Below are 14,291 nucleotides of genomic sequence, written 5' to 3'. Positions count from 1 at the left end.
TTCCCTACGCCCAGCAAAGAACCTTGTGCAGAGTGGCATTCAATATCCTTTATTACAGGTGTGAATTTAATACAAAACACTATAGACTTCTTTGATACCTTAATGCAGCATTTCATTCCAGTATTTTGAAATGCACACTCATACACCCCCAAATCACACTGTAGTAGTAACAAATTGGTGGGCTGTCCTGAGACATTGGTGTGTATGTGAAGCATATTTGAATGTGAATATGCAAAATATGTGAATTCATTATTTTCCCGCTCAAATTTCTTCTTCTGGTCACTATAGCTTTGGTAGTCACTGGCCACATGAAAAAAAGGCCTCTGTTTTTGCTTTTTAGAGTTCCTCCCAAGAGTTCTATAAATCTGTATGGAGCAAATGTTTGGGGCATTTTGTTTGTTTGTTTAGGGAAGAGTCTACAAGGGTACATCATACAAAAGTTTAATGCAATCAGACATTCAAAAGATTATAGCATCTAGACTAGTCCACTCTGTGATTTAATTTATTGCTTAATGTTCCGTATGCATTTTGCCTTCCAAAAGTTAAATTTGAAATTTTAGTGAAAACACCCTTCCCTTGAATTTATAGATTGAGGTAGCCCAGTTGCCTTTGCAGAATAGCATTTACTGGACAAGATGTGTTGATTCACGAGGTTGTGGAGTGCTTGCCTCATGAGGGTCATATTAAACTTGAGAGAAGCTTTTTGAGCAACATAGCATCTTGGAGGCGGTATATCAAGCTGATAGATACATGGCTCTTGCGTTAAGAAACCAGGGGTGGAATTATGGCTGGTTCCCCGTTATTGCTTTGATGCTAAAGACCCTCAGAGGAATAGGTCTAGGATAAAAGGGGTTAACTGGAGGGGAAGAAACGTTGCCCGAATTCAGTGTTACTGAAAGCATGTAGAATGAATAGTTATATGTCAATAATTTAAGATGATCACTTTGTTTGGAAATATTTTGGGATTTTATATAATTGGAGTGTGACCAATTTAACAGAGCACATTTTCTTGTTATCACTCTAAAGGGAATCCAAGATACTTTATTATTATTATTATGGAGCATCTTCTGGGCATTTTTTCTTTCCTGACAGCACGGTAATGCAGTTTTTAACACTTGAAGGATTTTTGTGTAAATATTTAAAACTCTTAATTTTTGTCATGCTGATGACTTATCAGAGCTGATTCTTATTCCGAATTTGGATTGTCAGTGATATTATATTCCTTGACAGAAAAGTTAGACAAAAAACAATCAAATGAGGGACATGGTTTTATATGTTATACGTTATATGCAATTTGCACATTACTTTTTGCCCAGGCTCTTTTGATATGTGTCCATTTGTTATACATCAATGAAAGAATATATACCAAATAAGAAATCATCATGGTTATAAGTATTTGTACTCACAGACAAAATATCAATTAAAAAGTCTTTGGCAGCGAATGTCCCTCAACCCAAAGATTTATAGTTAAGTTACTGGGTATCTGGCCCTGGACAGTCACGTTATTGCCTTTCCTAGGTATGTCCTATTTCCACTACCCGAGAGAACTACATACCATTTCTTCTCTGTTCAAGCAACCGGTTCACTCCCACTCTTTGGCACAGAGTGGACGCCTTTGCTTTTATTTTGCTCCCTGGGAAAACGGATGCCATCAGAAGAGACCTTTGCTGTTTTCCCATCACCAGATCTACCTAACTCTACATCTGCAGCCTGGATCTGTATTCACTTCTGCACAGTGGTGGGCTGTCCCTGCTCTGTTCGACAGCCCACGTGCACCAGCTGTCACTTCAGTTGGCACGTGCCTTGGCTTGCCTCTCTCTCACACACACACAAGGACTTTGCTTTGGCAATTAATTATTCTTCCTTCTCCTACATCATCATTTCCCCTAATCTCTTCTGGGTCATTCCAAGAAGCATGCAAACGCTGCAACCTCTCCGAGTGTTTAGAGAGCCTTCCTGATACCAGAAGCTTCTCTAAGTGTTTCCCCATTTTCTTCTCCCCTTTAGTACAAAATCCCTCAGGAGTCTTCTAGGCTCACTCTACCCACTCATTGCCTCCTCTCTCATTCCCTTTTCAGTTTTCCCGAATCAAACTGCCACGCCCACCACTGAACTGTGTCTCTTCTTGACAAGGTCACATCCACTTGGCCAAAGACAAAGCTTAATTCTTAGTCTCTTCCTTCCTTAAACTCAGCACATTTGACGGAGTCGATCAGGCCTTCCTTTCGGAGATGCTTTCTTCACTTGACTCCCAGAGTGCGTCTTCTCTTAGCTTCTCCCCTACCTCAGTGCTCACTCCCGTAAGTAAATCTCCTTTGTTGCAGAGACCTCCCCCTCCCCCAACCCCTCAAAAGTTTGGAGGACCCCAGACCTCACTGATGAGACCTCTTCTACGTTCGCTCTATTTACACTCACCCTCTCGTTTATTTCATCACATCTCGGCCATGATATAGCACACGGACATTGATCTACAGTTCTTATCCAGACTCACATCTGCAACTTCGTCCTTGGTGTAGCCGCTGTAGTTGTGTAATAAACCTCTCAAGTGTAGTGTGGACAAAAGAGAACTCTTGATCCCCTCCCTATCCCATTTCTCCTCTCGGGTGCCAGTCACCTGGGTGCTTGGGCCAAACACATTGGCATCACCTTTGACTCCTTTATTGTCTATCAGCGACACACGCCGCAGTCAACTGAACCGCAAACCAATGCCCCCATCTCCACTGCTGGCACTTGAATGCAAGCTGCTGTCATCTGCTAGCCTGGATGACTGCAATAGGTAACTTCACTGCTTCCAGCCTTCTCCCCATGCCTCCCTGACTTAGCTTTTTGTGTGTAAAGTGGTATTCTGACAACTCAAGCCCGATTCAAACTGAAAGGTTATAATTTAGGGAATGAGTAAATTTATACCTTGTAAAATTAAGATTATACATTTTTCTGAAAATTTATTTTGTCATAAAACACTATATCCAGTTTCCCTACCACATGTGGATGTGGAAGACATAAAGCTAATAGCAAGTTGAAATAAATTATATGTATCTTAAAACCTGTGACCTACTACAACACATTTTTATTTTCCCTAAAAATCATAACATTTAAAAAGAATTTTCTTTAAGATATTTTAAACTTATTGCAGGAACAAATATTCTATTAAATTGAGTTCCTATTACCTAAAAATAATTTTTATTATGGAAAATTTTCATAAAAAGATGAACAATCTGTATTCACTGTCTCTAAACATTTAGTTACTCTAAAAAAATTCCTTGATCTTGCCTTTTTGAAGGCAACTTGAAGGTTATTTGAAATTAAGAAGTATATGAAGTTTTAATTTATTGCAAGTTCAGATATTTCATTGGTTAGCCACACTGTCATAATCCATGCTTTATGAATATTTGATCCAGTGTTTAAGGTAGAGGTTGTACCATTATAAAGAAATCTCAATGAAATTATTGCTTAAATGTTTAAAGAAATTATCAAATGCAGATTAATTTTTTATTAGCAGGTAACTATTCTTTTGGCATTTATTCTTACTGATGAGCATTTAATTTATTAATCTGTGCCTGGACCAAGAAAAACAATTTGAAGATTCTTTAAGTGTGGCTCTATTTAAAACTTCTTTTGTTAATTTTACTCATTAATTTCACTAAAACCTATTACCTTGATCTATCTATCTACATATCTATCTGTCTGTCTATCTATATACACATTACTGTCCTGGGACAAAAATCTGTGACTTCACAAGTGTACACACACCAAAATTTACCAAGAAGTAAACTGTGCTCCTTGCACCATTTTAGTTAACTGCTACAAATTTAACTTCTTTAAAAACTCTACAGAGTCAGTATTATTGGACGTACACTTTTAAAGGAAATGACTTTACATCAGTGAGGTTAAGAACTTGCCAAAATGTAATCAGCTTTGAATTTTGTGACCTGAATTGGTGAGGATGAGATTTGAAACTTTAGCTGACTCCTAAATCCAGTCTCCTTTGGAAAACTAACATTATCTAGCTCCCTAAAATATTTAAATTTATGTAAGAAGTGTAAATTTTTTCAACTTAGTAACCAAAATAAATAATTTTTTAATTGTAAATTTAAAAACAGAGAGAGATTTGTATTTGTTTATTGCTTTTTTCCACAGGGAATCAGAGTAGACCTTTTATTTTAGTTCAGTTGTGTCTGTCTCTTAGCTTATCTACCCTGATCAATAATTACCAAATCTGTATAATTATATGATTGTGATTGAGGAATAATTGTGATGAGTTGTAACGGATGTTCAAACTATACTTCCAAAATTTAGAAAGAAAAGCTTTTGCTTGTTAAATAATTCCCTCTCTCTTCAACTTAGAAAGTCACTCTTACTTAGCCAGAGTGGCCTTTATTTGTTTAGAATCATGACATTTCCTTGATTAAGACCCTGCCGTGGCTCCCAGCCCCGTTTAAAATGGAGTCCAAAGCCTTTGACTTTGACTTTCAAGGTGTAGCCCTAAGAAGGCTCTAGAGGTATCTAGACCGAGCCTAGCTCTCCAGCTTTTCCTCTCTTCGCTGGATTGCTGTTCCTCCAAACAGCAGGTTGACATTCAGGTAGACATTCTCATGACCACCTCCTTATGTTACTGAGGTCTCTGCTCTAATGTCACGTAATGACGTGTTCTTCCTATGGCTCTCCTGTCTAATCCGAATTGTTGTGTAATAACTAAAGTCTGCACTCCTTTTCACTTTCTCTCCACTTACCCTGCTTTAGTCTTCACCTGAGCGCTTGGTGCCATCTGGTAGGGTCATCGGTATCTATTTGTTCATCACTCGCTCTCTCCGATTACATAAGTTCCATAGGGTCAGGGGTCATGTCAACTGGGGGTTGACTCAGTGTTGTTAACCCTCCACACAAAGAACACTACTTTGCACAGAGTAGAGGCTCAATAAATGTCTACTGAATAAATGAGTGAAGTATCGATGAATTCGGAACCCTTACAACAGACTGATAAGACACGGAACCTCATTCTTCCATTCTCATCAATGGCCATTCACTAGCTTCATAGTTCAGAAGCCAGTTCTCGCAAATTGGAGGGTATATAAAAGTCACACGCTACATCAAGTTCTGTATAAATGGAAGCTGAAGATGAATCCTGATAGTTGTTTTCATTGTTTTGATTCCTTCTCCTCCTTCAGCAATGGCCTCTAGTAATCCTTGGTCAATAAGAACTTATATTACAATAATCAAAACTTGCGTTATAGTAGTACTTAAATTATGCTGAGGGACGTTCGGATTAGTCCAGTATAATAACAACAGCTAACAACTGATAATTACCAGGACCCAATAAAAGGCCCTTTATTTACATTGTCTCTGGTCTTCACAGCAATCCTAAAAAGGCAAAATACTATCCCCATTTTAAAGACAAGAAACATAAGCTCAGAGTTTCCTGGTGATTTTCCCAAAAGCACAGAACTGTGCTTAATTTGCTTTTGAGCTTCTGACTACCTTTGGAACACACTCTGATATGAGAAGTTCATTCAAGTTATACCTGTTGGAAAAATTTATTTAATAGCCAAAGTCTTCTTGTCCATTTGTAAAATTTAATTTCTTAATAGAATAGGCTTCACTCATTTCTTTTAGGCCTTCTACAACTATCCAGATAGATTTCCCTAACAGATTATATCAAGCAAGTATGCTGACGTCAGGAAGAATTTGCCAGAGATTCAACTAGACTAGAAAAAGTCTATGCCCCAACTTGTAACATATTTGAATAACGGCAGCATCACTGTGAGAACGGGCAACCAACTGTATAAAACACATGAGGAAAGAAGCTTAGTTTTTATATTTTCATAAGTGAGAATTAAGGCTGGAATGTGCTACTTTCTTTGTAGAAAAAGACAATTTTAATAAACCTTCCTCAAAAAAAATATCCAGTTGTGTTCATGGTGTGATTAAGGAAACAATGGGTGACATCAATGGAAGAAATAAAAGATCCGGACTCCTTCACTGTTCAGTTTGCTTGATTGTTGAACAAAGAGTTAAATTAAAAAGGTACTTTAATATTTGCTTCATTAAATCCCCTCCATGTTTTCAATTAGAGAAACAGAAGTACAGGTGGGGATGTGCTGCCTGCTCATCTGTCTTGCTGTTTGGTGGGGGCGGGGGGGGGGGGGGGCCGCTGGGGAGGGGGGATGGCTAGTGAGGGGCCACACGGCCCTTCCCCCTCAGCTGGGCGGGTCTGCACGGGTGCGGCAGGGGGGGGGGGGGGGGGGGGGGGGTGGCTTTTAAGATGGAAATACTCCTGTAATCGTGTTGAAATGAACAATAAGGAAGTACAGTAGTTCCGGAATGAAAATGTTAAATTAAATGGACCATGTTTAACATTGTTGTTGATCCTGAGGAACAGTTTTTCCAGTATATGGAGCATTTCGATTCCATCCAGCATATGTTCTCCACAGTTTTCTCTGCTCTAATTCATCTGTGTTTTTCGACAGCTCCAGATGGCGTGCTGCCTCCGAGGCTTTCATCTGCCACTCCAACCAGTCTTCAGGTTGTCTGGTCTACACCAGCTCGGAACAACGCCCCCGGCTCTCCCAGATACCAACTCCAGATGAGGCCCGGCAACTCCACCCACTGGTTTCTAGAGTAAGCATTCTACTTCGTCCATCCCTTCTAACAGTCACCTGGGTTTTACAACATAGCCATAAATTCACTGTATCTTAAATTTTTAACAATAGGTCAGTTCTTACTGGCAACAAATGAAAACCTCCTTCCCAAAGTTCAAACAAACAAACAAAAAGCAACACCCTAGGAGATCATTATTTGCTTTGCAAATTTTTCATTTATAGAGGCTTAAAGTAAGGTTCCTTCACCCTTAACTTTTCACGAGCACATGTATTGCCAAGAGCAGGCACACACCTGAACCCCACAAAATCTGCTGTCTGACTATGGCTACAAAATTATAATACTTATTTTACAAATTCCATGTGACAGTCAGTCTGAATACTAGACTAGAATTCACTCCAGGCTACTACTAGAATTTACATCTCATATAAATGCAATAATACAAACCCTTAGCCAAAGGACTGCTTATTTTCAAAGAGATATTGCGCGATGACAGAAAATTGCAGCACTGAGAGGTATGTTGACATTCCCTGAAAATTCTTTAAGATTGTACTTGCTTTTTATTCCTTTGAATGTCTAAAGCTTCTTAATTTTAGAATTTCTTTTCCATATAGGTTGTTTTCTAATCCTTCTGCATCGTTAAGCTATGAAGTGAGAGATCTCCAACCGTACACAGAGTATGAATTTCGGTTGGTGGTCTCCAATGGATTTGGCAGTGCACGTAGTTCTTGGATTCTGTTCATCACCGCAGAGGACAGTAAGTGGTCTGAAAAACACACAGCCAGATATTCCCTATATTAGGAAGTCTTAAAGTCTTCAATTTTTCCAAAACAAAGAAATAAGTCTCCTCTATTTTCTTGATGTTGAGGGACAAGAATCTTTTCCAGGACAAGAACAGTCAAGGTTTCCAGAAAGAAGAAAAATGGGGCTTGAAGGGTTGAAGGGTTAGGCCTACAGACAGGAATATGTAATTCACAATAAATTATGATATGGACCCACTCAGTCCTTCAGGGTGCATCTAGGTATCCTGAAGGAGAAAGGTTATCCTTTTCTACTCTATGACCGAATATTACAAGTGTTCTCTGCAGAAGAACTTGGAATATGGACCTTACTTCATGAAGTTACCTAGAGGTCATTATACTTTTTTTCTGGAAACAGATTCCATTATACTTTTACTCATACCTGAAAGACAGCCTCCAGAATAGAGGAGTATAATCTGATAACAGTCATTCTGCATGTATTACAAAGAGTACATTGGGATTGTCTTATTCAACCAGTACAGAGAATTTTCTAGTTTTTCATGGAAGAGTTTGTTTGCATATATATGTTTTTTACTCGGTTATATAGAGAAAATAAATGCATGGCAATCATATTGAGTTTTATATAAATTACTTCTTAAAAAGTATATATATGGAAGTATAATTTTTTAGAAAAGTTAGAAATTAAATCAAGCTACACAGAGTGAAGGAGGACACTGTATCTTTGAACAATGAGGTTTTTAGGGTTAATCTCGTCAAGTCTTTTAATCAGAGGCTTCTTAGAAGATGTTGCCCTGTTGGCCAATTGCCATTCTGGCTCTATATTCAATGAGGACCCAAGTGACTTTCAAAAGGCTGGATATTAATCTCAAAAGGCACGGTATTTGAAACAATATTAATTGTATATGAAATTGATTCTTTTATGTCTACAATATCCTTAATTATATTATTTTAGTGAGAACAAGATATCAACTGAGATGGAATCAGGCCTATCTACCTTCCTTAATGCTTACATTTAAAAAAATATGAACAATAATATATAATAGTTCATCCATTTCTCCCAATTTGTAATTATTCCCAGGGAGCAAGTTTGGTACTTTACAAGGACACATCCAGTTCTTTGGTCTCAAGGGTACCATTTAGTAAATTTTCAGCAGAGTGCAATAAATGACACACAAAGCCCAGAAAGCATTTATGCACCACTCAACGCACCTATACCGCTTTTAGGGGGAACGTTACATTCATTCTGGGGACTCTGACAACATGAACACCAACTGTATACAGATGTATGAACCAGAGAGCTCCCACCGAAAATAGATTTTTGAAGAAACATTTTTTTAAAAAAACAACTGAAGATAAATTTCTAATCTCCTTAGATAGAGCATACTTGCTTGGCACTCAGTAGAGGTTAACTAAAAATAATTATTCACCCACTGCAGAGGTGATGGCTCCATAGAATGCCGCACTGGAAGAGGAGAGAAAATGTCTCCTTTTTTTGGCACCACAATTTCTATTCCCATAGAGAGGGGGCAGCACTTGGATTTCCTCCGTGGTGATCTTTATTGAATAGGGGTCAGGATCTCCTACATAAATAAATTCCCAAACATTGTAAAGTACCAATTAGTACAGCAGCCTCTGTTGAGCAAATTTCTCTCCTGCCTTATCTTACCATAAGACAAGTCTTACAGACTCAACGTGGTTAGAATTTTCATGCATGGAGACACTGCTGTCTTTGTGATTTTTTAGGGCCTGGGTTCAAAGGCAATAGTGTTAACCCTTCATCTTCCTTCATTAAGAATTAGTAACACTTGATTGTGTAGCAGGTATTAACCCAGTCTTCATTTTCATTGAAATCCTTTCACCAAGACAGATGACTTCTTTTTCCTCTGCTTCACGTGTGATGTCATACACATCAGCAAAGGGCCAAAGGCTGGCTGTTTGCCCCTCCAGGTTGTTACCAGTGCATGCTCGCCCCTGAGACATGATAACAGTGTCCTATATATTTTGGGTGTCAGTGGAGATGGATGCCATCTCTTAATGGATGTGCAATTGAGTTGACAAAGACTGAGTGATTGGCACTGGGCACAAGCAGTTTTTCTGTCAAGGCTTCAAAGCCTTGCTTATAAAACCACCCATGCTGGGGCTTCCCTGGTGGCGCAGTGGTTGAGAGTCCGCCTGCCGATGCAGGGGACACGGGTTCGTGCCCCAGTCCGGGAAGATCCCACATGCTGCAGAGCGGCTGGGCCCGTGAGCCATGGCCGCTGAGCCTGCGCGTCCGGAGCCTGTGCTCCACAACGGGAGAGGCCACAACAGTGAGAGGCCCGCGTACCGCAAAAAAATAAAAATAAAAAAATAACCACCCATGCTGACAGCTCCATGCCGGTATCACACTTCATACTTGATCCTAACCACCACCTCCCAATTGACGAAGTGCAATTTCCAACGTAGAAATTTGACATATCACCTTACAGAATAAAACAGAGAAGTCACCTCATGCCCACATTTAAATTTCATGCCATCGCTAGGCACCTTTCCGCATCAGCCAAAGCCTCGAAACATTCTGGTGCCAAAAAAAAAGGGTCACCAATAGCAATATTTTTCATATGATACTGCGAGAGCATGATTTTCATCAAGACTGTGACCCAGCTGAGATCAGAAAGAGAAACCTAGGCAGGAAGGTACCTAGAGCCAGAGAAACAAGTGCTTGGGTACAAAGAGAGTTTCTCATAGATGGAGAAAAAAGGCTGTGAGGAAATTTTTTTTTTTAATATTTCATTCTTCTGTAATCATTTTCCTACCATTTTTAAAAATTTATTTATTTATTTATTTATTTTTGGCTGTGTTGGGTCTTCGTTTCCATGCGAGGGCTTTCTCTAGTTGCGGCGAGCAGGGCCCAGTCTTCATCACGGTGCACGGGCCCCTCACTATCGCAGCCTCTCTTGTTGTGGAGCACAGGCTCCAGGTGCACAGGCTCAGTAGTTGTGGTTCACGGGCCTAGTTGCTCTGTGGCATGTGGGATCTTCCCGGGCCAGGGCTCAAACCTGTGTCCCCTGCATTGGCAGGCAGATTCTCAACCACTGCGCCAACAGGGAAGCCCCCTGTGAGGAATTTCAATAGATTTTTTTTTCAAATAATTTGTCATTTACATCAGTGGGCCACCAATATCCAGTTCCATGCAGTTTTAAAAATCTAGTGTGCTGATGCCAAATAATAATAATGCACACTTCCTATGAATATCTTAAATCCAGTTAAACTTGTGTTAATAAAAGATGTTTTTTCCAGCCAACTTGGTCAGTGTAGTGTTCAACTATTTGCAACCAGATAAATACAAACAACACATGATTTTTTTGAACAAGCTGCTGGCAGTCTAAGCACCTGGAATGTCTGCAGCCTACAAGAATGCATTAAGATTGGGATAGATTTGGGAGCATGGGATTAATAACATGAAGACACTTACCTATCAGCTGAAACTTTTTGATATCTTTTAACCAGAAATAACCATCTCTTCTGATTTTATTGTTTGTCCCTCTTTTGTGTGCTTAAAATTTTCTTCCGTGCAGTATAGGCATGTGAAAATGGTAGCTGGCTGGAAGGGAAAGTCTCTTTCAACGTCAGCTTAAATGTGTATGTGCTCTTTTGCCTACTGAAATCCTGCCCTATGTAAAATATGAGATAACCCACTTTTCGTGAAAAGTGTAGATTCCCTGGACTAATAAAATTCAGATTTCTCCCAGGGTTTCTTAGCTAACAAGACTGAAATATGGAATCTCTCTTTATTTGAGTCATTTTAACAACAAACATATATGTATACAAGATTAGATCAACCTAATGAAAATGAGATTCTTTTCTAAAAATCACTTCTCTACCCCCAAAACAAAACAAAACAGAAAATCCGGATTGCTTCTAGAGATGACCATTTAGTTGTCAAATACTTTTCAAAGACTAAAAGTTGAATCATTTCACTAAATTTGTAGTTAAAAACTCCACATTTGTATTTCTAAGCATTAATCTAAGAGGCATTATTAAATAAAATTTGTGGGATTTGAACAGTTTTTTCTGTAGATTTACTTAGACAATTTTTTCATGTGTTCATTATTTTGCTAACAGACTGATTGTTCATGAGTTTTGACTGGAGTCTGCTAAAAGATAGAAAGATGTATCTTATTACTTACACAGTGAGATTTTCAGTACTATTAACATATTGTATTCACTCATAGTATTAGGTTTTACTGTTATTTTTTCCGTACTTAAAATTGCACTGTGAGCAAAGGATGAAGCAATGAGGGAAATTATCATAGTATATGGGTCCTGTTTTACTTTTCTCATTAGCAGTTTTGAGCAGTTTTCCCCTTTCATTCATCTTTAAGATTCTCATAGCAGTTTACAAAGCAACAGTGGTTCTTCTGCAGTAAAAGAGCAAGATCTTGCAATGTTCATTGAAATCCGTATCAGAACACATTTCTGCCTCGTTTGTTGTCTGACAACATTCTAGTCATCCATCAAGCCCCAGCCCATATGTCACCTCCTCTGTGAAGCCTTCCCTCCTCATATCTACCTTAGAATTTTGGTTTGTGTTTATTTATGTATCATCAATATCTCCGTTTGAATATTAACGTCTCAGGGCCTAGGGTTCCATCTCATTTATCTTTGTAGTTCCAGTACCTGGTGGAGGGTCCAGTACCTGGTAGAGCAAGTACCCAGAATTGTTAATGGACTCATGAAAAAGAGTTTCATGTAAGCAAATCCATGAAAACACAACCAAGCAAACCTTAACTGGGTTAAACCTTAACCTGCCACATAGGAGGGACCGAAAGAGACATGAAAGTTACAAAGATGGATAGGACAATTTTCTTTACTTGAGGCGTCCACTGTCTGGTGGCAAGAAAGACATAGAGTAAAACCATAGTTAGAGTGTTCAAAGCTGAGAGCAAGCCCAGAGGAGAGCATTTCCCTCAACATGGGGTGTCAGGAAAGCCTTTCTGGATGAGAACACCAGGAGAGGAAGTAGGGAATGATTCCTGTTTGGAGTTCACATCAATATCAGATTTCAAATTTACTTCCTCATCATTGGTTCAGAAAAAGGCGGGAAAAGCAATTGCTGTAGGAGGCGTCCACTGACACTTGAGACAGGCAGGGCGGCTTGCAGGATGTTCTGCCCATGGTTCCAGCCTCTGTGTATGAGCCAAGGAGGGTGAGGATGAGAGGCAGACGTAAGAGAAGGAAATCCCAAAGGCAATCCTCATTCTTTGCCTTGGTCAGAGGCAGCCTGCTGGCTGTCCCTGTGATTCAACATTAGCTGTCTTGACTAGGATAGTGAATGTTCTAATTAGAGAGACCTCTGCTGGCCCAAAACCATGTGCTATTTCAAAATGAAGGGGGACAGATATATAGAAATAGAATTCCAGAAGGAAAACACGTTTTCTTCTTATTCTCACAACCTGTAGTGAGTAAAACACCGAGTCCTTGTGACAGGGAGGGGAAGTAAAGTTGTGGTATGAAATTTGATCAGTTGATCAAGATACTTCTAGAGCAGGATTTTCCAGTCATTCAGTAAGTATATTTGTGTCCTTAAGAGTATTTAAATTTTAGAAATAATATTGCATGGTAGAGATCTTTTTATTAGTGTGCTTTAGAATTGAACGTCAACCTGGATCTTAAGAGTGTTCTATGTGAGAGAAAAACAGAAACATTTGTAAATGAGGGTGGCACAGATTTGTAACAGTAGATTTTATTTTATTGAATGAAGAAATGTGAACTGTAAGTTTCAGTAGTGCTGCATGATGATTTTGTTTTTCTATTCCAAATACATGTCCTAATTGCTTTAAATACTAACTTCTGAATGCTTATCCTTTCAAGCAGTGATAGGTCTCTACTTTACCCACAATGGAAGATCCATGATGCAAAGTAAATAATGTAAACTGCTGATTTTGAGAGCAAAGTGGCCCTGTATGTATGTCCCTACATACTTTGTTTCCTGTTGCATAGATTCCACCCCTCAAATCCTTTCATTCCCAGAATTTATAAAAACAAATATTTATTATCTTTACATTTTTATTTTTATATCCTAAGATCAGAAGCTGAAAGTGACCAATAGAAAATCCTTTGAAAGGATGGATCGACTAATGAAAACTTCTATCCACCTGGCCTCAATTTCCCTCTTGAGCTCTTGAATCTCTTTTGGGAACAGAAAGCCCACTGCTCTTCCAAATTTGGAACCTCTAGTTCTTTCAGAACTTTTTTTCTGCCATCATGAATTCTCACATCAACACATTTCATCTTCTGTTCCAAACTTTCAAGGAAGAATCCATAGCCATTCACCATACAACAAGTCCCAGTTCTGGGAATCAGAACACTCTTCCTAGCCTTCCTCTGCTGTCCTGGTCTCAGGAGAAAGAGAGAAAATAGTTCCCCAGTATCGGTTCCCCTACTTGCAGACTATAAATCATATCCTTTCAATTTCAACAACCTTCTAGTCTTCAGATGTTTCTTTTATTAAGCAATGATGCCTATGTTACACAGGTGTTTTCCTATTTCATCAGTTGTCAAGAAGCTGAATGTTCATACTTGTGCCAAACTGTGGTGCGCGCTCTTAATATTTGTTTTGGGATACAACTATTGTACCCTCTTCATCATCACGAGATTAATTATTCTTTATCATTATTTTACTTGTCCTATTGCTTAAGTCTTTTATTATGAGCTGTCAAAAATCTTTGGGGGAAGCAGTTGGGGTATAAATAATAAATTGATAAAAAAAAAAACTCATGATTAAAGATGGGATAGGGGCTTCCCTGGTGGCGCAGTGGTTGAGAGTCCGCCTGCCGATGCAGGGGACACGGGTTCGTGCCCCGGTCTGGGAGGATCCCACATGCCGCTGAGCGGCTGGGCCCGTGAGCCATGGCCGCTGAGCCTGCGCGTCTGGAGCCTGTGCTCCGCAACGCG

At 39.2% G+C, this 14,291-nt stretch overlaps 1 protein-coding gene across 1 annotated transcript in view; it reads left to right on the top strand.

The window, feature by feature from the left end:
- The window catches only part of USH2A (usherin), a 773,469-nt gene that overhangs the window by 480,956 nt on the left and 278,222 nt on the right, over positions 1 to 14,291 (top strand). The window contains exons 38-39 of the mRNA XM_007466317.1: positions 6,465 to 6,615; positions 7,209 to 7,351. Coding sequence (XP_007466379.1) covers positions 6,465 to 6,615; positions 7,209 to 7,351 — 294 coding nt within the window. The remainder of the gene's footprint in view (positions 1 to 6,464; positions 6,616 to 7,208; positions 7,352 to 14,291) is intronic.

The sequence above is a fragment of the Lipotes vexillifer genome, unplaced genomic scaffold, assembly GCF_000442215.2.
Source record: "Lipotes vexillifer unplaced genomic scaffold, Lipotes_vexillifer_v1.1 scaffold139, whole genome shotgun sequence".
NCBI lineage: Eukaryota > Metazoa > Chordata > Mammalia > Artiodactyla > Lipotidae > Lipotes > Lipotes vexillifer.
Note: the sequence above shows the minus strand (reverse complement) of the source record. Positions and strands in the feature narration are given on the sequence as shown.